A 24,881-nucleotide genomic window follows, 5' to 3' on the forward strand; every position below is an offset into this window, starting at 1 on the left:
TGGTACCGGTGGTCTAGCCTGAAATGAAGAATTAGGTTGGGACCCTCCACGACCCCTCTGGGAAGTACACTATCGCATCATGTGATCAGGATCTCCACAAGAAAAGCAAAATCTCTGTCCCGGGAACTGCTGTGCGGACCCTGAAAACCCACTATAATTGCCTCGCCCCATAGGTCGCTGCTGTGAACCGTGACCCACGCTATAAGAACCCCGAGGTATCTGACCACCCTCGGATATCGGCATAGATGCATGAACGGGTCCTCGCTGCTGAAAGGAACCACTCCCTCTGTGTGATCCCCTGCCTTCAGATGAGGCACCATGAAACTGACCTGCTGTACGGACCCTCTTAGGGTCCCCAAACTCTTCTCTCTCCATCAATTCCGCCTCTTTAGCGGCACTCACAATGGACTGGAAGGAAACCCCCTCTCTCGATGCTCTAAACACAGCCGATCTGATGGAGAAAGTCAGCCCCCTCACGAATCTACGGATCCTTTCCGTCTCGTCTGGAATAATGGCCAAAGCATGCCTAGACAACTAGCAAAAACGGGCCTCATACTCTGTAACTGATAAGCTATCCTGTCTCAGATTCTCAAACCTCAAACGACTCTCCTCTCTCATTCTACGTGACATATTTACTACTCTCTCTGTCCTAGTTTATATGATTGACTACCCTTTTTAGTAAGTTTAAAAAAGAACGACATGTTTTCATATTTTGTAGCAATTCAACTTTAAAATGTATGTTTTACTCCTAATGAAATGATTTACGGTTATTCAATCATGTATCACTTATTCTTGACCATAAATTTCAAAATTCTTTCTTTTTTAAAATTTGTATCAAGTCAAATTAACTCATATTAAATGAGACGGAGGGAGTAATTATTTTGAAGGGCAATTATATAATATAAAAATTGATAAAAAGTTTTTCAATTGTCTTTTTCTTTTTTTTTGTTTAGATGGGAGCAATGGATACTATGAAGTTGGGTACATAACCACCGACAGATATCACACAATACAAAATCGCCACGTGTCAATTAGTCTAAAATGAAAGGCTGAGATTACATCTGATAAATCGTCACAGTAAAAGTAACATGTCTTTAGAGGATTACAGCGCAGAAGAAACCGCGTATACGTTGCTTCAGTATATATATTAACGAACAAACACACCCATTTGTACGAAGAAGAAGAATATCTGAGTGGCAGCAGAGAAGAGAGAGAGAGAGAGGAGCAATGGAGTTGTTCTACTATGTGTTGTTTGGGGCCATGGCTGCTGTTGTGGCAGTTCTTGAGCTGGGTGGGAAGAGCAACAAAGATCGAATCACAACTTCTCAGGCTTTCAATTCATTCAAAAACAATTACATTCTTGTTTACTCTCTTATGATGGGTATGTTCTGTTTTTTGTTTAATTTTCGCTTTTCAGATCTGTTTTTTTTTAATTCTCCGTTAATTGATTCAACTCTGCATTTTTTCGCATTTTGAATTTTTGTATTTACGTGCTCGATCTGGTTATTTGTATGGGGGATTTTGGATCTGAGGCTCGTTATGTCGTTTAGTTTGGTTAATTGGGGATTATGAGTTTGCTGTGTAGAAGTGGTTAAGTTGTGGGATAAAATGGAATCTGAATGGTTCTGCTCTCTGTGGCTTGCGATTATAAATTTTTTTGTTAATCTGAATGCTGAATCAGCTTCCAAGTTTCGATATGTAGCTCAATTTGCTTAATGTTCTTTAGATCTATCTGCGCGAGCATTTTATTCGATGCTTCCTTGTTAATCATACTTCAGAAACTATTTATCCTCATTGCCCATGGATTGTTAAGGCTAGAATGATCATGGACCCAACTAAAAAGCAAAAGAGGCATTGTATTCATTTCTTGATGAACTTATGTTGGAATCATTTGCCATTTAGCAGTTTTATTTTAATTGTATAGATGAGCAATAAATGGTGATACTTCCAGTTTTTATGATGTGATTGCTCTGCTGCTTTTATCGTGTGTGATATATAGAATAAAAGTATTGCTCTGTTTCAGATTCATTTCTGAAAAACAGAAGCAGAGGGGACAATTTAAGATATTTTTCGAGTTTTGGCCAATGATATTCTTGTTTGTTGGTGTACCACGTAACTTAAGTTGTATGGCATAATTTCATCCTGTGTGAAAGGTGGTGATTTGTGTCTAATGTTTGTGTGTTGTGTGGCAATAGCTGGTGATTGGCTACAGGGTCCATATGTATACTACCTTTACAGCACATATGGCTTTGGCAAGGGGGATATTGGACAGCTATTCATTGCTGGATTTGGATCTTCCATGCTGTTCGGCACAATTGTTGGATCTCTTGCCGACAAACAGTATGTTCTCAGAATTTGTGTGTCGAATTATCTTTTAATACCCAAAAGTTTCTAGCTACATGATCTTCCTTGCATTTTAAATTTCAGGGGCCGGAAGAGGGCATGTGTAACTTACTGTATCACGTACATACTGAGTTGCATCACCAAGCATTCCCCTCAGTACAAGGTTCTGATGGTTGGACGTATTTTGGGTGGCATTGCTACATCTCTACTGTTTTCATCGTTTGAGTCATGGCTTGTAGCAGAACACTTTAAGGTGCATATCCTTATTATCAAGCTTACTATCAACTGGAGAAGTAGTACGAACTGCTAAGTAGTACATCTTTATGGAATGCTGATCCTGCTATTGTTGTCCTTGAGATACACACTACAACCCTTTGAAAGAGCATATCAATTAGCTGCTCTTTGTTTTTGGCATATCATTAATATTATATATTTTTCAGAATATTTAATGTAGTACTTGCTTTCTTCATGCAGAGGGGTTTTGAGTCCCAATGGCTTTCACTTACTTTCTCCAAGGCAATATTTGTCGGAAATGGTCTTGTTGCAATTATTGCTGGATTGTTTGGAAATTTTCTTGTTGATTCATTAAATCTCGGCCCTGTGTCTCCTTTTGATGCTGCTGCCTGCTTTCTTGCCATTGGAATGGCAGTCATATTATCATCATGGTCGGAGAACTATGGAGACCCATCAGAGAGCAAAGACTTGCTAACTCAATTCAAGGGTGCAGCTGTGGCCATTGCTTCAGGTATAGCTGGATATGCGACTCATTATGTCTTATTTCGTGAGAATTTTCGACCCATGTGCTGTTGATACAGTGATTCCCTGCCGATAAGATTCAACATGGATGTAGATTTCCAATGTTCTCCCAATATATCCGTTAGAATTTAGAGCTTCATAGGATGAGGACTTCTAGACTCTGGGAGGGGCATAGGAAAGTGGTTTTGGACTATTATCCGATTAATTACATTCTGGTATATTCAAGTTTACAGGCACACAATGTTTCTGCACCAGGTTATCTATTATGATTTAGAGCTCCAAATTAGATTGGGTTGCTAGAGAAGGCGTAGGTTGCAGCTTTGGCGACTTGGCTCTTGTTCTGTTTCCTGATACTAAATTATTTGTGATATATCTGTTTGATATCTCAAATTGATGTTTGGTTGAAAAAAGTTTTCCTTATTCAAGCTGTATCTTGCACCGTGTCAGCACTCATTCTTTGTTTTGTTTGTTTCATTTACTTCTACACTGTCCTTATTTCTAGATGGGTTTTGTGACAGATGAGAAGATTGCATTACTCGGTGCTATACAATCTCTATTTGAAGGTTCCATGTATACATTTGTGTTTCTCTGGACTCCTGCCCTCAGCCCAAATGATGAAGACATTCCCCATGGTTTTATTTTTGCAACTTTCATGTTGGCTTCAATGTTGGGAAGCTCATTTGCAGCTCGCCTTATGGCGAAGAACTCACCTAAAGTTGAGAGCTACATGCAGATTGTTTTTGTTGTATCTTCTGCATCTCTCATGCTGCCCATTCTGACAACTGTAAGTAGGAAGTTCCTTTACTTTTGAAATTTTATGCCTTGTGGTTTGGCAGTTCTTTAATATCTTTCATTGGACCAGTTCTTGGTACCTCCTTCAAATGTGAAAGGGGGAGGCATCTCCTTTGCTGGAAGTATCCAGCTTCTTGGCTTCTGTACCTTCGAGTCTTGTGTTGGCATCTTCTGGCCGTCCATCATGAAGATGAGGTCTCAATACATTCCCGAGGAAGCAAGGAGCACCATAATGAACTTCTTCAGGATTCCCCTCAACCTCTTTGTCTGCATTGTACTTTACAATGTATGTTACTATTCTTTTGCTCTAAGTAACTGTGGTGCACATGTTTCTTTTCTTACATTTAATTACCCAACTAATTATTCTGCTGCAACATATAATTCATGTTTCTCATCGTGTTCTGATTATGGATGATTTTTTTTGTCAATTTGTAGGTCAATGCTTTCCCCATCACTGTGATGTTTGGCATGTGCTCAATTTTCCTCTTTGTTGCATCCATATTGCAAAGACGGCTTGCAGCCATTGCAGACAAGCCAAGTATGTATCGAATTCTCCAGATCACCGCTCTCACATGAACCAATCTACTTGATTATGATTACTTGTGGTGTCATCTTTTCTTTTGCTCTATGTATCTTGGTGAACTATACTGACTCAATATTACTGATTGCAGAAGCAGAAGATTGGACAGCAATGAAGGAAAGGGATACTGAGGCTGATCCATTGAATGCACCTTGATTGAGTTAATCAAGGTGAGCAGACAAATATCCTCTGGAAATTTGTTTGGGAACGTCTATTTATTACCATAATCAGCCATCCGGGTTTAATATTAGTTGAGCTTACAATATTTGAAGAGCAATGACCATGGGATTAAAAAATGGAGCTGTTCCTGCCTTGCAGATAAGGAAGAGGCAGATGAGCTAGTGGTGTTATTATCATTCCCTGGTAGTTGTTGGTAGAAGACGATCAACGTTTTCCACTATTTTCGTGCTGCTGGGATAGTTATTAGTTACTCTGATTTCCCCCCTGTTTTTCTTGGCCTTGGTTCAATTGTTGACGGAGGCCTCTATATTTATGTCATAGTTTTGATCTTTTTGACAATTTATCTCCCAATGTAATAGTGAAAAAGCACAAGTCAATTCTTTTCTAGCAAAGATGCAATTCTTGGGAAGTTCATTGGTGATTGAGATGTCACGCAAATGACATAAATGAGTTTGTTTCGTTTTTTTATTTTAATTATTTTCGTCCCCTTTAGCTTTTCTTGGCCAAAAGAAGACATGTAGTTAGGTAACACGTAGGTTGGTCCAAAATCATGGGAAATTGAGGTTCAAAACTCAGCGTAGACATTGCATACACTTTGGATAGACGTTGATTCCACTTGAATATATGTGAACAGGGTATCCTGCCACTGGCACAAGATGATAATTGGTACATTAACGTAACTCATTTTCCCCACTTGGTTTACCGTTGACAGGGAAAAAGAACTACTAGAATATATCTGATGGGTTCAGCCAAATTCGATAGTTTTAGTCCAAAGCCAATATTTGTCTTAAAGAATACAAACAATTATTAATTTAGAACTCAATAACTTAAATCCATAACCTATAATCTTCACATCCGGACTCCCATCTCTGAGAATGATAGGTAGAAAGATATATAGGTACTTATATGAGAGATTGATGCACTCTAGTAAGTAAGGTACATTTGCCAGACTCATTGCTGCAGCATCTAAATCTTGCTCTCATGCATATGTTAGTAAAGAGATTAATTTATAACCAAACTGGGATAACCTCTAAACTATCGTAGAACAAAATCTAGGTTGAACTTCATATGCCTAATAGCATTCACAAGTACAAATTCATACAAAACAAAGAAAAACATTACCATTACACGCAACTATTTGGATGCAGAGTAAGTTGGGGTTTAAAATCACGTTGAAAGATTAAATGAATACATCATATGGCATACAAAAACATGGAAATATATTGAAACATTTATTATTACATAAAACTAACAATTTCAACAAGATACAAACAAAAAAATGTTAGCTAATTTCTTCACATTTGCCTAAGCTTTGGTGAGCGGAGCAGAGCTATCCAAAATAATTGAGGTGCACGTAAATTGATCAAGATATTACTGTTATTCAAAAAAGAAAAGTTCTTTACACCAATCGGCTTCGTTTAGCCTGGACAGAAGCAGATTCCAAGTCCCCAATGAAGAAAAGTATCTTGTCCAAGATGCTTAAACTTGGTACCTCCTCTCTATCATCTTTATAGTCAGCTGATGAATCACATAAATCTTCGATTTTCGATTTTCTTGAACCTAAATGTCTCTGAATTTCACCCTGGTGAATAAGATAGTAGTCATCTCCTTCTCTTATAATTTTCAATCCCCTGAAGAAACATAAACATCCATGTAAAATGTTAGTACTATGTTTATACCCAGTGTAGTCCCACAAAGTAGAGTTTGCGGAAGGTAGAGCGTGCACCAACCTTACCTCTACCTCGAGGTAGAGAGGTTATTTCAGAGCACTATGTTTCTAATACAACAACATTACCCAATATGGTACCCGGCTAGTGGGGTCTGGGGAAGGTAGAATATACACAGACCTTACATCAACCTCAGAGATAGAGAGGTTGTTTCCGAGTACTATTTTTCTAATGCAAAAACTAAAAACATGTATAAAAACTTACAATCCATTGCGATCACAACGATCTTGAACCATATAGACATGTTTCCATGATTTGGAATCAACAGGGGCATAAAAAGTGGCTTGATCTGATCCCCATCTCTCTATAAACAGATCACACCATAAACTGTTATCTGAACCCAACATTTTCCATCTTCTGCAAACTTTCAAACAAAAAAAAACATCAATTTTCATCAATCAAACCAAAATACAATAATTCCCTAATTCTTGGAAACAATTCACTCATTTGCATGAAAAAAAACAAAACTTTGACAGAGATCCAATCTTTTAATGCCAATTTCATTTCGAAATCGTCAAGAACTGCAGTCTGCATAATTCTCAATCAAAGCACAATTATTAAAAACCCATTCACTAATTTGCATGGAGAAAAGAATGAAACTTTGACTTTTCTTGTCAAAACAGAGAGAGATCCAATCTTAATGCTAAATTCAGTCGAAATTCAGTCAACAAATGCATAATTGGAAACTGCAAAATTGTTATATGATAACTGAATCATAAGATTAAATAGTAAACAAAAAACAAACCCAATTGTGCAGTTGCAAGATTACGGTGATCCAAGAGACAGAAAATTCTGAGAAAAAGTTCAGGTGGCAACTTCTCCATCAGCGTTTTGGGGGTGGGGTGGGGTGGGGCGTGAAGAGACTTGAGAAAATGGATGAGATTAACTTGGTTCAGTTTGTAGAGTGTACTTTACTATTTCACCTTTTTGTCTCTTTTTGATGTGCTGGATTTTTTGTCACGTCCAATTTGTCAAGTATAATATATACGTTGCTTGCAACTTGTACTTGTCAAGTTGTCCTCTCATTTTATTTCATATAGAAGTATTGACAACACTAATTTGGCATAAATTATTTGTTTTCGTCTTTTAACTATTGTTAGTTTTAAAAACACTAAATATGTTATATGATATTATAAGTGATTTCAAATTCTTATAGGAGGATGAGACTCTTAATAAAAAATCTAGAGAAGTGTTGAAAACACTCTAAACTTGACGAAAATTTAGGAGTGTATTTGGTCTATGTTGGATTAAACAGGAAACAAAATTTAAAGAATTAACAAAACTGTTTTATGATTGATATTATAAGTTCGTCTGATGTTTTTTTTTTAATGATTATAGTGTTCGAGTCATTTTTTTGCATTTCGACTAACTTTATGCCTCCCACTAACCATAAGTATAGGTAACTTCGATCACCAAGACTAAGACAAATAGGAAGAATCACCTAATACTTTTATCTCCATTAATATTTAAATCTGAGATATCAAGACTCTTAACAACTTCATCCCGTTGAATGAATTTAATGTTTTCTTTCATCAACCAGTTCTCAAGAATTGTGCATCATCTTTTAAATAAAACATATATATATGGTGTTACTAACTTTAACAAGTAAACAATAGGATGTGGACATCTCTTTTCGGCAATTATTTAATTATCCAACTAAAAAAATTGCTACTTTGTAGTACTAAAAGTGCCTTTTTGTTCTTTGAAAGATGCTTTTACTTATTTTGTCCTTTGTATCTGAAGAAGAAGAAAAGGATGGGAATTGACATTTTTCTGTAGTCTCATTCTGAAAAGAAATTTTGTTTTGTGTAGTGTACTTTCTAAAATAGAAACTATGCAAACTCATGTTATTTTTTAATACACCAAATCAAATCGTACATTGCATAAGAAATAATCTCAACATTAACTGATACAAGCATTACTAATACACCGTATTCAACACTATTCTTATACACATTACTAAACGACCCTAGTTCATAGCATCATCACCTGTTTGACTACTCAAATTCATAAACTCCGCAGAGAAACGACAAACTAAAGAGGGCAGTCTGCAGACAACCTTTATTCTGAAACTAGATCCATTGTCCAAATATTTATGTACAAAGGGATGCAAGTAGAGTAGTTTAAGTTGCTTGAGTTTTGGTATACAAATATCATTCCCTTTTGAATATATCACCATTTACGCTCCAGCAAAATTGCTAAAATGTTCTGGCTACAAAGTTTGTACAAAGATTTCAAAGAACAATGACTGGCATATGAACAAAAACAAAAGGGAAAACTCAAATGTTATAATCATCTATGATCATGTGAAAGCGATGATAGTGAGGATTGGATCAGGTTTTGCATCCTATCCCTCAAACTGGATATCGTATTAACCAATGGTTCAGACGATCCCACCCCATCCCTAAAGGAGGGGTTGCTGTCATGTAGTATTTGTATTTGCCTCTCCAAATACTTTGTGAGACAAGCACCTGCTATGTTGATTAAGCTAAGAGAAGGATTTGTATGCATGAGCTTGGTAACAAGAAATCCTGCTAAAACCTGCTGCCCTGACCTCACAAGCTCCGAGACAAAACAGGGAAAGATCAGTCTTGGGAAAAGATCAATATAATCTTTTGATATACTCTCACTTTCTGCAGATTCACCACGTCTGGAACTTGATAACTGGGACTCTTGGCACTGTCGAGAGAAGTTCCCCACCATAAAGCAAATATAAGAGAATGTGGTACCATATGAAGGTTTGGTGATGATAGTTGATATAACTCCAGAAGATAAAACGAGAAGTAAAATCTCAAGATCCATGCCGATTTTGTCAGATATGCCTTCTTGTTTCAGCTTCTGCTCGACAGATTCCAAGCACTGCAACTGGATTACTTCGTATGGCAACAAGAGCATCAACTTAAGGGCTAGAAAGCAATCTATTTCAACTGCAATCTGGCTCAAACCTTGAGCATTCTCTTCGTCTAGTAATACTTCGCCTGGCTTTGCCACTGATTTGTCTAGCAATTTCAACATTTTGTTGTACTGGGATATAGTTAGTAGTTTTCTGAATATCTCCATCCAACAGACATGAAGAGGATGAACTGAAAGTTTAGCACCCTTCTTTGGTTCTTCTTCAATAGGTTCTTGGAAGCTTTCCCATCCCTCATCCCAATCATCATTACCCCAACTGTTTCCACCATCAGATACCTCACCAGAATCCTTTTCAATTTCTTCCCTACTAAAGTGTCCCTCCCATTCTTGGAGCATAGCTAATAATGCATCAACATGAGATTCAGATTCAGCAAATTTAGATACTCCAAGGAAGCAAGAGACAGTAGATTCCACAGTTGAAAGATCTTCGGGTGTGATCTCTATGTTGGGCGAAATAGTGGAGACCAGCTGTGTAGATTTTAGAGCAATCAAGGTATTTGTGAACTTATTAGATGTATCTATCTTATTTGAAATCCCATCAGTGGCAGTGTTCTCGCAGTTCGCAGATGCATTATGCAAATTCTCCCAACCTTCCCAAGAATGAACTTCCACCTGTAGCTTGGACGAAAATCTTTTGCTGCTTTTATCAGTAGCTGCAATAAGTTGCATAAGCTCCAGTATGTAAACTCGAACATGGTTGGGGAGCTGAAAGTTCTCAGAGAACTCTTCCAATCTCTCCCAAACTGCCTGTCTAACACTCAGCAGATTATCCAAGTCACCATCTAATTTACTCAAAGATGACAAGTAATAGTGTAGACACTGATGCTCATAGGATTCGTCAATCAACTCCTGCAAGATGGTCTTCAAGATACTAAGATAGAGATTTCGAAGATTCTGGATGCTGGCAGCTTCTTTTTTAAAGTCCGTCAGCAATCCAGCTTCATGTGGGAAGTGAGCCATGACTTCATCATATACAACCGCAACGGCTCCAAAGCCACAACCAGCATAAACCATCGCTCTGCAGAAATTGAAGATTTCAGCAGCAACATCACCAACAAGAACATAGCCTACATAGCCAATAACTGTAGCCCACCCCTGACTAGAAGAGACTTTTTCCCCAGCAACTAGACGTGCAAAAACTTTCAGACACATCATTATACATTCTAAGCAGAATCTTTCTTCCGAATTCTCAAGGAGTGCAACTTCATGCATGTCATTCAACATTCTGAGCCAAGTATCCACAAGCATGGCAAGGCACACCTGCCAACCTGAGCCACAGGGCAGAGACTTGAAAGATCCTTCAGCAGTTAGTATGATGGCCAAGAATCGTTTCAGAATGTCCAGACGAGCAGGATTTGGGACAAATTTTAAGTATTTGTAGCAGGTATTGTAAGTCTGCTCAATCTCACTGATTAAGCAATGAAGACTTTCAGAGCTTTGAATATCGACCCCCTGTTCAGTTCTAGCTTCCAACTTTGTCAACAAACTTAAAACATGATGTTCATATACATACTGCCAAGACAAGAGACCATCAGGCACAGGACCATCACGAACGGAAAGAAGGTTCTTGACCAGGTTTGCCAATGCCTCAACATTGTTTTCATTGATATGAGCAGAAATTTCACTGTTGAAGCAATCCAAGTTCAAATCTTCAATTCCAGCAACATTTTTGAAGTTCAGATCCTCGATACAGGACACCCTGCAACATTCTTCTTCAGCAATCTTGGAAAAACGAGCAATATGAATAGAATGAGGATGCATTGGATCCATTTGTTCATCTTGCTGCAAGTAGCAGTCAGAGAGCAGGCCATATATTAGAGAAAGCCTCTGCTTATCATGTCCATCAACTGCAGGGTAGATCGACGAGGAAATACATTTTATTGTTTCTGCAGCACAAGCAAGTAGTTCTTCTCTGTGATTTGACACTTCATTTCTAACATCATCAGTGCTCCAAGCGTCAGAAACAAAGATAGATCTCAGATAATGCAGCAGCACCTAAATAAGAGAGGAGCAGCGGGAGAAACAGTAAGTTATACGGAATTTGTAATACAAGGATTAATAATGCAGGGATTAGTAAAGCAGGGTTTATAATGTGGAGCTTTTATCGAGTGTTAGGTTTATTGTATTGAAAGTTGGATATACGATGGATGACTTTTTTAAAAAAATAACCTATATGATGTTTAACTTAAAACTTGTGTTTGATTTAATATTGTGTAATATTTGGTTTTCTATTTAACCCTTGTACTTCTGTAGGACTTTTTTCTTTCATTTATGGTTAAGAGAATTCTGCATTGCACCAGGAGTGACAATCAACACCAGTGGTCTAGAATTCCCATATTCCATATATCCTATTGTATAATGTTGTCCTGTAAACAAATTATTCTATAAAAAGACTTTAATTAATTTTTAATTCTGAAAAAAAGGGCTAAAAATAAAAGGGTAATGAATTACATTTTAAGATCTTTATTAAAAAATAGATCAGCAAAAAGTACGGTGAATAAGAAAGAAAGTGAAGCGGCAATGTATCTGTCTGCAGTGAAACACTGAAACTAACCATGGCATTGGATAACCAAAAATGGAGTATTTTGATTGTCAGATCAAATAATCCAACTTTAGCTTAATCAACTTTAGCATGTGGTAGCTGTTGATTAAGCTAAAGTTTACCACAATTTTCCTTTTCATTTTGGTTCTTTTTTCCAGAAGTATGTTTTTCTCTGAAGAACAGTGTGGTCTGGAGAAAATGAGTACAATAACATCAAGGTATTTGCCTTTTTATATGGTTTATCCCAGTTTAGTTAATCCAAGTATTAGTTATTCCATCCTGTATTCGGTATAAAACAATACAGAAATTATCATATAAGTTATTTAAGTATTATCTATATAGAAAATGAAAATGGTAACCAGACATTGAAGAACCTAATACAGGTTTTTATACTGTGACTATTTTTGCTGATACCCAAAACCAAATGTGACCCCTTAGTTTTCTAGCATCTTAGAACTTGTAATTTCATTATCTCATTTACGGTTCTGTTCAAGAACAGTGCATACCTTGTTGCAATCTAAGCTATAAGTATTGGCCAACTTCAGTACATCCTTCACACTGTGTTTCTTCTCTGGGGTCATGGACTCGATAAATGATAAAACAACATTCTCTCTGTAGTCCATGTCCCCAGATAAGAAGCGAGCAGCTTCAACACCAGGGAGAATTTGTTCTAAACTCCTTGAACTGTCTGCATTGCGCTTTTGCTCTTCTAGCTTCAGTTTCCATTCTCTCCAAAATGTAGATTGTGCTTGGTCTATTTGTTCTTTTTCATCTGAATTAGAAGACGACATTTGGATAGCAATAAGAAAAATGAACATGCAAAGAAAAATACAGAAAGTTCTCCACCTACAGCAAACAATAATAGATCTATTGGTCAAAATTAACAAAATCACCTGAGCAGATCAGTTTATGTTTCTGCTGGAACTTTGTCAGAAGCAAGTCCCTCCTTTGTGCAGGGTCTTCACACTTGATTCCACAATTGTGCAACAAACTGTATATCATCCCAACATTCATTATGCTGGTTATTTCATTGTAATTCTCTCTTGTTATCAAGTTTCTTTCAATTATATCCACCCCTGAAAAGGCATCAGCAAGATTTAATAAGAAAGAGCATCCTAGGATGTCTTCCTCCTCAGAGACAGGCGACTCCATAATGGACTTAGCAACACAGGCAATCAAACTGTCCTTTGGGGAAAAACCATTCCTTGCTAACCAGGACAAGATAGTCATCACTGCCTGTGCTCTTAGACTGACATATCGATTCCCTGAAAATAAGCTGGATTTGAATTTCTTATTGTTTTCTGCTTCTTGACTCAGTTCAAGTAACCATGGAAGATACACAGCAGCAAATGACAATAGTTTTCCATTTTCTCTCAAGATGGACGGAATGGTCCAATCACCATCCACCTGTACATCTTTGGCTACCTGAAAGAGTACATTTTCAATCTGCTTAAGTTGTGCTTCCTGGTCAGAACACTCCTTTAAGTCTGTTTTATCTGGGGTACAAGGTGGTTTATAGGACATAGTTGAGTCCTGAACTAAGGCATTTTCAGGCTCTGTCCCAGTCAACACCATTAAAGATTCACATTGATCTTGCATATCCAGATCTTTCCATGCATGTAGTAACTCAGCAATTGATTCCCCATCACAGTGGCTCAAAGCAAAACCTAACAGCTGTTTTCTGGAAGAAATATCCATGTTCTCAAGGGCAGGACCTCTTGCCAGTGCTGCACATAAGTCCCAGACCGAACCATGCCCTTTTTTGGCCAAAACAAGACATAGATCAAAAGCCAGTTGGAGATCTCCAACCACTGCAGCTTCTCTTGCAATAGCTTCTTGTACAGCTGATATGTCGTCGTACGAGCTTAACCCAAGAAGTTTGGCTAGTTCAATAATCTCATCAACATTCAGATAAGCTCCACCTTGACTTGTAACAACCAACTTAACTATTTCCATCGGATCTTTAATTTGCCTGAATTGCATTGGCAACAAGGTGACACCAAGGTTGGGAAGTTTAACAGTTACAGCATCAATTATATCAGCCTCCACCCTCACATTTCTGCTAGTTGGAAGGATATTCAAGCATTCTTTAGCCTTCCAAATCTGCAGAATTCAGCAGCATAATACATTGTCATTTCAATTTACATTGGACTACTTTCGAAGAATATGTGCAACCAGTGAAAAGCATTAGTTCCCGGAACATACTCTGGACACACTTTAACTAAAGAAAGAATGCATCTTTATTTTTTATCACAACAACAATATTTTGGCCAGCTTGTGTGCACCTTGACTATATCACCGGGTACCTGCTACCTCCCACCAACACAGTTACCAGGTAACTCTGCACACCAAAGCTTAGTCAAATGGGAAAAATCATCTAGTTTTTTTGTCTCTGCTAGTCTGTTAGAATTTGAACCTTGTTCTCCAAGGTTAATATACGCTACATTGACCACTAAGCCACACACTTGTTTTTTTTTTTATAACCAGAACAGGGCATACTAAAAAGGAATAAGGTACTAAGTCAGACCCTTGCATGTTGATTGACTAGTTGAAGGTCTAATCTGAACAAGCATGCTTAATGTCAATACAGACAGTAGAGCAACCTTTTGAATGCTCTACAGGGGAGGGGTGTGCGAAATTTGAGGTTTGGCAGACCAAATACAACATCCTTCTCTCATGTAACAAGACAAAAACAAGCAAGCATGTCCTTCGTTGTCATTAAGGAAAACCCGGTTTCATTAAAGACAAAAAGGCAAAGGTATCCATCAAAGGTGCCATCAATTTCATTCAATCCAAACATCACTTCTAAAAGGATATAGTGCACCTCCATAACATTTTCAGATTCTAGCATAACCAAATCCCTAGAAGTTGATTCTAAATAATTCTTTGATATTGGTCAGGGAAACAAAATGCTCTCCAAATACACCAAAAGCTACTGCCACATTTTTTAGCAAAATGAACAATGTTAGAAGCGATCTGTTTTATTTCGAAGTGGCAACATTAGAAGAGATTTATTTGTTTCACTAATTCTCTAGAACATGATACACACTATCAGCAGTAAGAGAAGTCTCAGATCAGGACTTGTTTCAATATCCTTTGGGAAGAGTGAAACATCAGGCAGAATGAATAGCAAGTTCCGAGGGCAGGTTATAGCTTTTGAGCAAGACAACTCATCAACGACTAGAGACTTCTACGGTCTTTGCAACTTTAACATAAGATCACATAATCACTCCTATGCTAGTATTAGATTAAATGAACTTACTTCAGAACTAGAAAGACTTGACGCTGAGAAGAAATATTCTCTGGCAGCTTGAATAACAAGGTTTTCTGCTTTATCATTTGCCAACGACACTGAACCCACACCTTTCAAATAATTCCTCGCAAGTGAAAATTTTCCTGCTTTCAGCAATCCCCTGCAGAACTCCATCAAGACATACTCAAGATCTATGAAGCAAAATGCTTTCTCTTGCAAAGACTGCAAGTCAAGCCACATATTTGTCCAATCATTATCTGATCGTCCAGGCTGTCGGCGAACAAATTTGGATAAAATGAGACGAATTATCTGCTTTACACCCTTTTCATCAGAATATGCCTCCTGGAAAAAGCTGATAGGCTTTGGGACCTGAGAATTACAGGACAATAGTTGGAAACTATTATTACACAGGTTGTTACAAAAAGCAAAGAAGGATTCACTACCACAATCAGTAGTCAATTCTACAAGCTACAACATGATCCATTTGTATAAAAATTACTAGTTTCTCGCCACGTGCCTTGCATTTGCTGAATAATACAGTATTCGAGTTTGTAAAGTAATACCAATATACAAAATTAATGCTTTGATTAGATAATTATACATGAAAAAATTAAATACATGTGATAAGTGAGAATCGTCATCACTTGTTTGTCGATGTCAAGATGATTGATATTGAGGTCATGATAAAAATTTTGAGCTCATTACCCAATATGTAATGTTGCTACCTCTTGTAAATTCCTCACAACACCTTCTGGTTGCTGGATATTTGATACAATACCTTTTAAAGATAAAAATAAACTGGAACTTCATAAATATGAAAATTTTATTGTGCACACAGCAGATCAGTCGTCACGTGGACCTCATCATTGACATTCTGTATAACAACGAGGAGGTTTTTCATATGAAGCTTATCGGATATTAGGTAACTTCTACTTTTATGTTTGTCCACCTGCTGGTTTTTATATTCCATTGTTTCCCTTCGCAAAAATCAGTGTTCATAACAGTGTTTTGTATGTCCTGCAGTGTTTAAACAGTATTTTTTTCATTTTGACAAGTTTTCTTAAACAATTGGACGACTAGATTTATAAGATGACTTGAGATGCAGCTATTTGGTTCGTAACTAAGGGAAAATTAATGTGAAGGGCTTCATTTGATATTGCAACTTCCACGGATTTGTCTGTAAAAGGCAAACTTAAAGTGTGTAAAAAAAATCATGCCTATGAAATAGTAGTTCGAAAAGAGAAGGCTGTTGCAGGTAACTAGAACAACATACTAATAAGTGCAATAAAATAAGCTTTTATAATTAAATAGCAATACTTGGTGAGTGATTTTGGACAAATCACGGTGAGCTTGTGTTTTACATAAACCAAATGATTCTTGAACTAACCTGATGTATAATCTCTCATATTTTTAACATTCGTCTATTGGACAAGCAGGAATTGAGGCATAAGATTCTCGGCACGGAGTTTCAGAAAGACAAAAATACATTTGAAATTTGTAGTCTAAAATGAGACTTAGATAAAATGTGGCTATGAGTCGTCTCATCGAGAACAAAATGAGAAATTTCATGGTACATTATTTTTAAATATAAAAAAGTGGCATTCTTTTAGGAGAAACTAAAAGGGAAAGGATTGGTACAGAGTGAACATTATTTTACAGAACTCTATACTACACAACTTGATATCCACGTGCAACACACAGTTTCAAAAATATACACGTACAATGCATACACCAAGAAACTAGATGTATATATATATAAAGAAGTAGTAAAGCCAGCGTCTTTATGGCACCACAATTTGTTGGGAAGAACAAAAAAACATCAGAATCATTGACCATTGTGATTTGAAGTTTGGCAATAGCAGTGGAAGTTAAGACCAATTTAGCATATGCTTTAAACAATTCAAAGATGCACCCAGGCCGGGTAATTATGGCTGCTAAACCATAAAAAGGATTGTAAGCAGCAATTTGTGGCAATGAGGGAGTACAGACAATCACCCCATATGAGAGTGAGAGAACACGTCTCCTATGAATGAATATGACAAAAGAGGTTCCAGGGAGTACTATTATCATCCAACAGATGCCTGATGACAATTTGGATCACGAAAACACTAGATTGCGGAACTTAGCCTAGACGGAAACAGCAGTATCCTGTGGGGCTAAGAGAAAGAAAATCTGGGTTATACATGATTACTACATACAAAGGTAAAACCTAACCTGGTAAAGCGCCAATATTCTTCCTGCTTCAATATGACCTTCTGTGAGTCTCAACCTTTCCTTGAGACTTGCCGCTTCAGAATCTGTTACACCACAATTTGGACAATTATTTCTTATCTTTTTCTGTAAGTAGTAACCTCTTAAGGAAAAAGATTAGTAGTGACTTCAGTAAAAGTTAAATAAGAATATTCAATTACTCAGCTACTCATTTGATGTCAGTCACAAGCGGTTTGACATTGAAAATACAAAGAAAGAGATATGTGAGACGAGAAACAAACTAGTATGGAACCAATACGACTATGACAATATTAAATTACCAGCTATGCCAAGCATTTAACAACAGTTTTTATCCGAACAGGAAATTATAAATAGGCAAATGGCAACGTCCACCCCTCCCTAAAAAGAGAGGGCGAAAAAGGAAAAGGAGAATAAGGGGAGAAGTCAATAAGTAATACAACAACTCCGCTATTCTCCCTTTCAAGTAGGGGTTCAACGGAGCTTTATTTAAAGAACATTAACCACCACTTCGACTGATGCGGACGCGGTTCTCTCGTCGTGAAAGAAGTAATGAAATCAAACTTCAAAAATTCAATAAAAATGTTGAATCAAACACAAGTAAGAACTAGTTTTTGGNTTCAGTAAAAGTTAAATAAGAATATTCAATTACTCAGCTACTCATTTGATGTCAGTCACAAGCGGTTTGACATTGAAAATACAAAGAAAGAGATATGTGAGACGAGAAACAAACTAGTATGGAACCAATACGACTATGACAATATTAAATTACCAGCTATGCCAAGCATTTAACAACAGTTTTTATCCGAACCGGAAATTATAAATAGGCAAATGGCAACTTCCACCCCTCCCTAAAAAGAGAGGGCGAAAAAGGAAAAGGAGAATAAGGGGAAAAGTCAATAAGTAATCAAACTTCAAAAATTCAATAAAAATGTTGAATCAAACACAAGTAAGAATCAACTAGTTTTGGAATTCTATTCATTTCATGCAAGCCAGTGACATATTTTTACTTACATGACCCAAAAAAGAAAAGCATAGATGAGAATACATGAAATATCCATCATTAAATATTAATCAAAATTTAAATTACATGTATCAAGAACTGATTTCAAAGAAATCTTAAGACTAATATTTAATCAACTTTTAGCTCCACACTAGCAGAGGAGAGGAGAGAGAAAGAAGAGAAGGTGGAAGCCTAGCAAAACCGCCACAGGTTGCTAAGATAGTAAATCACAAGAAGACAAAGCAGAAATTTCTTTGTTCTCAAGGTTGGAGGAGGGAGGGTTGGTAATGAAAGGATTTATAGCATTTTGTCAAAGGCTTACCACGTGGAAATGGAAGTTTAGACAAAATGGAGGCCATCGTACTCCACCTATCTGTACCAGAGCAAGCATATATGCACTGAAGAGCACAATCTACAACCTCAGCCTCATTATGGAAAAAGTTATTATTCTGGGCCTCTCTGCTACCCTCTTCAATTACAACTGAACACATCTCCAATTTATTCTCAGTGGCAATCTCCTTCAGCCATCTGACCAGAAATGACTCAGCTGAGTAATCTGTTTTCTCATCTCTGGAAGGCACAGTCAAAGAGTGAAACCTCTTTTTCATGAATGGAATTGCTTTACTATGTAGTCTTTTAATAACAGTATCTTCTCTGACCCCAATCAACATCAATTTAAATCTTTCATAATCAGGTAAGCTTTCCCATCTAGTAAGACTCATGGAGAAATTCATTTCTTCATTCTCCTCAGAATAGATTAGCTGGTGTAAGTAAGAAATCTCCTCTAGGAACGGCTGCAATTGAGAAATGCCTTTGCGACAAGCAAAGTCAATCAAGCACATGGAGTTATCGAGTTGCCCACTTAGGGTATCAATATCTCTGGCTCTTTTTTTGTACCAAGACGATAGTTCACTTACTGAAGGCCATTGAGACCCCAAAAATTGTTTTACAATTGGCTCAGTTCTGATCTGAGTATAGCTCTCATGACTCTCAGGGACTCTGCTGATAATAAAAGTTACCATCTCATCACACTCAACCCAATCTTCTTCCCTCAAAGAAATACTTGGAGGAGGGGAACTCCCAGGAAGGAGCTGTCCATAAGTCTGCACTGGAACAGTCTCAGGGATGGCAGCTAAGACATCCAACAATGAGGAAGTTAAGGAGTAAGGATGACGCTTAAAGAGAAGGTTTAATGCCCCAATCTTGCCACTTTCTGCAAGTGCAATTGCAGCTTCTTTAATGGGCAAACTACAAAATTTCTTGTACTCCTGTAAAGAAAACCTGCAAAAGGCTAAGTCATTAAGTTTCAAGTCAGTAGAAACCATTTGAGTACTCCTTTATTCAAAAGCATGATGATTTGTCCTAGTTTCAAAATCAGTAGGACCAATACAAAAGACAGGATAAGAAGCACACCTAATGAAATATAGGAAAAGAAACAAAATTAAACAAAAGAAAAAAAAAACATACAATTTCACAGTTGGGTCATTGAGCGACAAGCCACTTTATGCCCCTAGAAGAAGTTTATGCTACAGTTTGAAAATGAAAACTTGTCATTACACATCTCAACCACAAAATCAAGTTAAATGTGGAAGTCAAAGGCGACATGGTAGTTTTGGAACCTCATCCCAATTTTGAAGTTTTCAGCTTTTGTCGACACTTCCAGAAAATCTAATTAGTTTAGAAGCTTCATAGACAATAATAAAGAACAGAATGCTTGCTTTGTAATAACAACAAGACTGCTTGTGAGCATCACAACTTTCCAATCAGTCTTTCAATATAAACCTTATGAATCCAGAACAAAAAACATTCACAATAGAAGAAGAAAAAAGAACAGGGAGCAATAATATTATCACCTGCCCATGTTTATCCCAAGAAATGTCTCTATCCGGTCTCTGTATTGCAACAATTTAAGTCTTGCCACAAGACAATCCCACACCTTACTATGATCATCAACCTCAGGCTCAGAAAATCTGTAACGGTCAGTTATGCGAAGTCCAAGATCAAGCAAAGCTCTAACTGCGTCTTCAGTTGGTCCAAGTCGACCCACACATTCAGAAAGTACGAAAACTTGATCCTTGATATTTGAAAGTAGTGTATTTATCTCATTTACACCCTGGGAGGAGTGCAACCACTGTGCCTTTAGAGCTTCGTCTTTATCTAGCCCATGCTGATCGGCAAACATGAGAGCAGCCTGATACTCTTGTCTGGAGATAAATATATCATACATTTCAGAAATGGATCGTTCAGAAAATGAAACTAAGCTCCATCGGAAATTGGCCCAGTCAAACTTATTATTCATATCACCATAATCACACTCCATAAGATGAAAGTTGCTTGCTCTAATTTCTTTAGTCGATTCATTGTTCTGAATGGATGGTTTTGTCTCCAGTAGAAAAAGCTTTCCCGACAACTGTGGCATTCTCTCTAAAAGGGGCAATGAATACATAGTCTCATCCGTCTTACATAGCTTAGCACCGGTACATATATTAATCATAGTGATGTTGCCATTCCTTTCTGCAACAGCAAGTATACCATCAGACCACCAGGCAAAATCTGTAACCCCATTCACGAGAATGTTCCCCTTATTTGACTCCTTATTTCCCTGATGTAATTCATTTCCCTCTCCATAAGAACATTTTGAGAGAGAACGCTGTTCCTCATCAAACTTAAAGGTATTCAAAGATCCTCCCATATCAAGAGTAGCGACAAATCTTCCCTGTGGTGATATTGACACCTTAGAGGAAGTTATATGACCGACATAATCTTTCGGGATAGAAAAGATACCCTCAAACTGAGTAGAAACGACAACTTCCAGGGCTAAGTTTCCCCTTTTCCGGCAAAGAGAAAGACTGTATAATCCTAGAAAAGAAATAATATCAATGATAAAGAAAAGTAATGGGTAGCTTGCATCAATTCGAAATGTCTGCTAAAACAAAATTAAGAACCAATTCATAAATATGTTCAGATATATTAAGAGACTTTGAGCTACCATTAGTAGTTAGCTGTAAACCGCCAGCACTGCTAACTATGGAAAATAAGCTCATTTCTGGCTGGTAATCCAGGCAGATCATATCCTGTGGAAACTGCTTCAGCATCGTCCCACTGCTCGAGGCAAGGGGTGAGAAAACAGATGCACTTGGATCTTGACTGATCTCAATGTCATGAATCAACCCATCTGCTGTAATTATAGTGAAGGTACACCTGAAAAAGAGTTATCCACCAAATATAGATGTACAAGCTAAGTAAATAAGATGAAAAATATGAGAGAGAAGAAACCTTCACAAATAATTGAACTTACAAGCAAGATTTCTTCAAATCAGCATCATCCTGCACCATCAAGCCAACTACTGGTGAAGAGCTTTTTATATGACCCTTGGAAATTCTGGTAATTTCCTCACCATTAGCTTTGATGAGATAGATTGTGTCACTATCGTCAGCAACACCAAGAACATCATGAGTTTCAGACCAAGCCCCACAATGGAATGAAGTAATGCTTTTGCCTAGATGTACAGAGGCAGTAAATAATAGATAAGTGTGGAAATAATAGATAATTTTGGTTCAACGACCAAATAGGATCAAAAGAACAAGAAAAACACTGACAAGCTGCAGGCGGGAAGGCAGCTTTCACATGAAAAACAAAGAAAACCTTTGACATGTTAAAATAGTTGCCCTATTCTTGACGTATAAAGGAGGTTACTGCCACAACCGTTTGTTACTTCTATTTTAGCTTCTACTTTAGGTTCATGAAACTTACAGATAAATATTCCACAAGGTTTTTGGTAGTCATCATCCTTCTGCAGGATTGTTATCTGATTCCCAGATGCTACAGCCACAAGATCACCTCTTGGGGAAACAAACAAGGATGCATATCTCCTTACTTTTGTTGGATGCCCATGCTTTCTCCATCTCTCCTTGAGCTGGGCAATACCTTCATACATGACAAAAATTGATAATTTTAACTAAAAGGTCTGAACAACAAGTGAAGTAAAACAAATACTCTCTACATATAAAGTTGCTTGACCTAATTTCTTTTTACATCGTTATTTTCTTCTAATTTCCTTGGTTCATTTCCTCAAAAGGAAAACTGCTTATCCTTCAAGAATTTTAAACTACCACTATCTATCTAATTGTAATTTAGATACTTTTTTTATGAAGATCGTAACTTAGATACTATTGTTTCTCAACTAGATAATGTACCTCTTTTCACCCTATTATTTCAATCTATTCTCCTTTTTTGGATGAAGTAAGAAACTTTATATAATAGGAATCAAGAAGATGCAATAAGTACAAAAGAGGGAAGGAGAAGTCAGCTTGGTACAAAAAGTGTTGATATAGATTTTGCCAACTATATAACCATAAAAGACATCTAGCTTTAAGAGTGTGGCGAGGAGTTAAAAACGAATCAAAGCATCTGTGATTCCGTTCCTCTCTGTCCAGACACACCAAAATATACAGGCAGGAATCATCTCCCTGGCTTTCCTGATGAATTTGTCAACTTTCATTTGAGACCAGCATTCATAGGTTTCTCTGATACTATGTGGCATAGTCCAACTGAGTCTAAAAATTCAATCTATTCTCTATCAAACTTTAATATAATAACCTATTCTTTCTTCTCATGAATCTCTGCACTAGTAAACCACAGATAGTTTAACTAGAGGGACAAATTGCCTAAATTTCATGTGAATTCAAAACTGAAAGAAATAATTGATTGTTTTTTATGCAAACTAATGTGAACCTTCAACACAATGCCTCCAAGCTAATGAGACTGAAACCAAAACAAAATGCAAAAGAAGAAAAAGAATCTCATCAGTTAAGAACCTCAGAGATAATATGCACTATAAGCCTATGTATATGGAAATCACAACAATCAAATAAGATATTCTCGAGAATGCAATGCAGCCTTCTGATAATCTCAAACTGCTATGCAATACATCTATGTATCACTTGTTTGGATATTTACCTATAACCCTTCCGATGTTTAATGTTTCCAATATTTCATGTCATTCTTTCTTTTTTTTTTGATAACCGAGAAATTCGTCTGTGACCCGCCCTTTGGACCAATCACAGCCTTCTAAAATCGGTGGATAATGGGCCCGCCCCTCTACCTTTCTCCACTTAAATACCGGGCTTCGCTTTGCATGGTGTGGGGCATGAACTTGCGACCTAAGCCACAAATCCTCCACCTTTTGCCGCTTGAGCTAGGCCTTGGGGGCTTCATGTCATTCTTAAGTAGTGATGATGAGTGACTTCAATACATAGTTTAAAATAACAAACTTATAGGGTAACACCATATCTTCTTTTCATGTTTCGATAAATAACCCAATGTATTCTTTTTAAACTAATTCCATTTCTGTAATCAAATTCCAAAAGGAAGAACGATTGGAACTTCCCTTCGTCTTCAAGATCCATGGTGAGATTTCTATCGACCTAAAACAAAATCTAACTCACACCCAAAAGGTGACTATATCCAGCTAACCAAATATTCAACAAACTAATGAATAAGCTCACATTCATATAACCAAAAAAAAAACCTTGCATTTAAATCACATCAAGGAAAATGAAACTAAAGAAATTAGTCCTTTCTCATCTATCAACATAAAATTTTCTAAATTTACAACAACAACAACATACCCAGTGAAATCCACTAAGTGAGGTCTGGAGAGGGTAAAGTGTACGCAGACCCCTCAGCTCAAGTGCATCAAACCCAAGTAAAAGAAGAGGAAAACAATAAAGAAAGCAATGTAGAAAGCATAACAGTATATAACAGCAACAAAATAAGGTGGGATAAAAATTCAGTTTAAACAGAATTCAGTCAATTTAGTTGTAGTAACTTCACCAATTGCCCAATTCAACAAAAAAATGGATGTACCTGAGAAAGAAAGCAATCTTGAAAGATAACCGCTTTTGGCGTCTTCATTCAACTAAACCAAACACAAGAATGTAAGCAATTGAGGATAAATTAAAGAGATTCATCAAAAGAAAGACAAAATTCAAATCAGTGTAAAACCTGCTGATGATTTGGAGGATAATTGGAAATATATGGGCTAGAAGCATGATGTCGTGTCTCAAATAAGATTTCTCCGGCAGTTTCTTCCATCTATGAATTTGTGATCTTCGAGATCCTAAACCTTCATCAGCTTCAACTTCTTTGACTGGCGAATCTATCAGTCGGAAAATTTGTTTTGGGGTTTAATTGGTATGGGTTAAATTAGTGGGTTAGGGTCGGGTCAAAAGAGGGAGACGGATAATTTTAACTGAATTGGGGGAATGGGGTCAATTTGGGGGAATGTATTAAATTAGGGGTATTTTTGTAAAGTTTGATAACGATAGAGATATATTTGAGTCAATTGTATAATTAAAGGATGAAGTTAATCAATAAATGAAAGCAAAGGTATATATTTGATCATTTTCCTAGTTTTTAATATTTGTATTGTTGACACTCAATTTTACTCCAATTTAAATTTTCATTATACTTATGCTATTTGACTTTAAATGTTTTGGAGATTTTTTTGAATTTATTTACATAACAATTATCGTTTTAATATAAATATTGTTCTTTTCAT

The 24,881-nt window shown here is 36.9% G+C and overlaps 3 protein-coding genes across 4 annotated transcripts; 1 reads left to right on the forward strand and 2 right to left on the reverse strand.

Annotated features, from left to right (window-relative positions):
• Positions 1 to 1,155: 1,155 nt before the first annotated feature.
• LOC125858140 (uncharacterized) lies at positions 1,156 to 5,060 on the forward strand. Of its 2 annotated transcripts, XM_049537831.1 has the most exons (9): positions 1,156 to 1,381; positions 2,196 to 2,340; positions 2,428 to 2,596; positions 2,818 to 3,088; positions 3,618 to 3,883; positions 3,962 to 4,177; positions 4,327 to 4,429; positions 4,563 to 4,641; positions 4,790 to 5,060. In XM_049537831.1, the coding sequence occupies exons 1-8, from the start codon at positions 1,228 to 1,230 to the stop codon at positions 4,625 to 4,627; spliced, it is 1,389 nt and encodes a 462-aa protein (XP_049393788.1). In that variant the 5' UTR covers positions 1,156 to 1,227; the 3' UTR covers positions 4,628 to 4,641; positions 4,790 to 5,060. The 2 variants fall into 2 exon arrangements, with proteins under 2 accessions (XP_049393788.1, XP_049393787.1); XM_049537830.1 differs by having other exon boundaries at positions 4,563 to 5,060.
• Positions 5,061 to 5,859: 799 nt separating this feature from the next.
• LOC125859311 (F-box protein SKIP31-like) lies at positions 5,860 to 7,339 on the reverse strand. Its single transcript, XM_049539023.1, has 3 exons — positions 7,124 to 7,339; positions 6,583 to 6,742; positions 5,860 to 6,282 (listed from the first exon to the last, which is right to left on the reverse strand). The coding sequence occupies exons 1-3, from the start codon at positions 7,200 to 7,202 to the stop codon at positions 6,051 to 6,053; spliced, it is 471 nt and encodes a 156-aa protein (XP_049394980.1). The 5' UTR covers positions 7,203 to 7,339; the 3' UTR covers positions 5,860 to 6,050.
• A 1,176-nt stretch (positions 7,340 to 8,515) lies between these two features.
• On the reverse strand, positions 8,516 to 24,505 carry LOC125860982 (MAG2-interacting protein 2). The gene is made up of 12 exons (XM_049541043.1): positions 24,326 to 24,505; positions 24,188 to 24,239; positions 22,073 to 22,246; positions 21,617 to 21,818; positions 21,308 to 21,519; positions 20,172 to 21,177; positions 18,641 to 19,599; positions 17,301 to 17,383; positions 15,096 to 15,455; positions 12,727 to 13,936; positions 12,340 to 12,605; positions 8,516 to 11,286 (listed from the first exon to the last, which is right to left on the reverse strand). Exons 1-12 carry the CDS (start codon positions 24,413 to 24,415, stop codon positions 8,671 to 8,673), a joined length of 7,230 nt encoding a protein of 2,409 aa, XP_049397000.1. The 5' UTR covers positions 24,416 to 24,505; the 3' UTR covers positions 8,516 to 8,670.
• Positions 24,506 to 24,881: the final 376 nt, after the last annotated feature.

Source organism: Solanum stenotomum, chromosome 3, assembly GCF_019186545.1.
Source record: "Solanum stenotomum isolate F172 chromosome 3, ASM1918654v1, whole genome shotgun sequence".
Classification (NCBI taxonomy): Eukaryota; Viridiplantae; Streptophyta; class Magnoliopsida; order Solanales; family Solanaceae; genus Solanum; species Solanum stenotomum.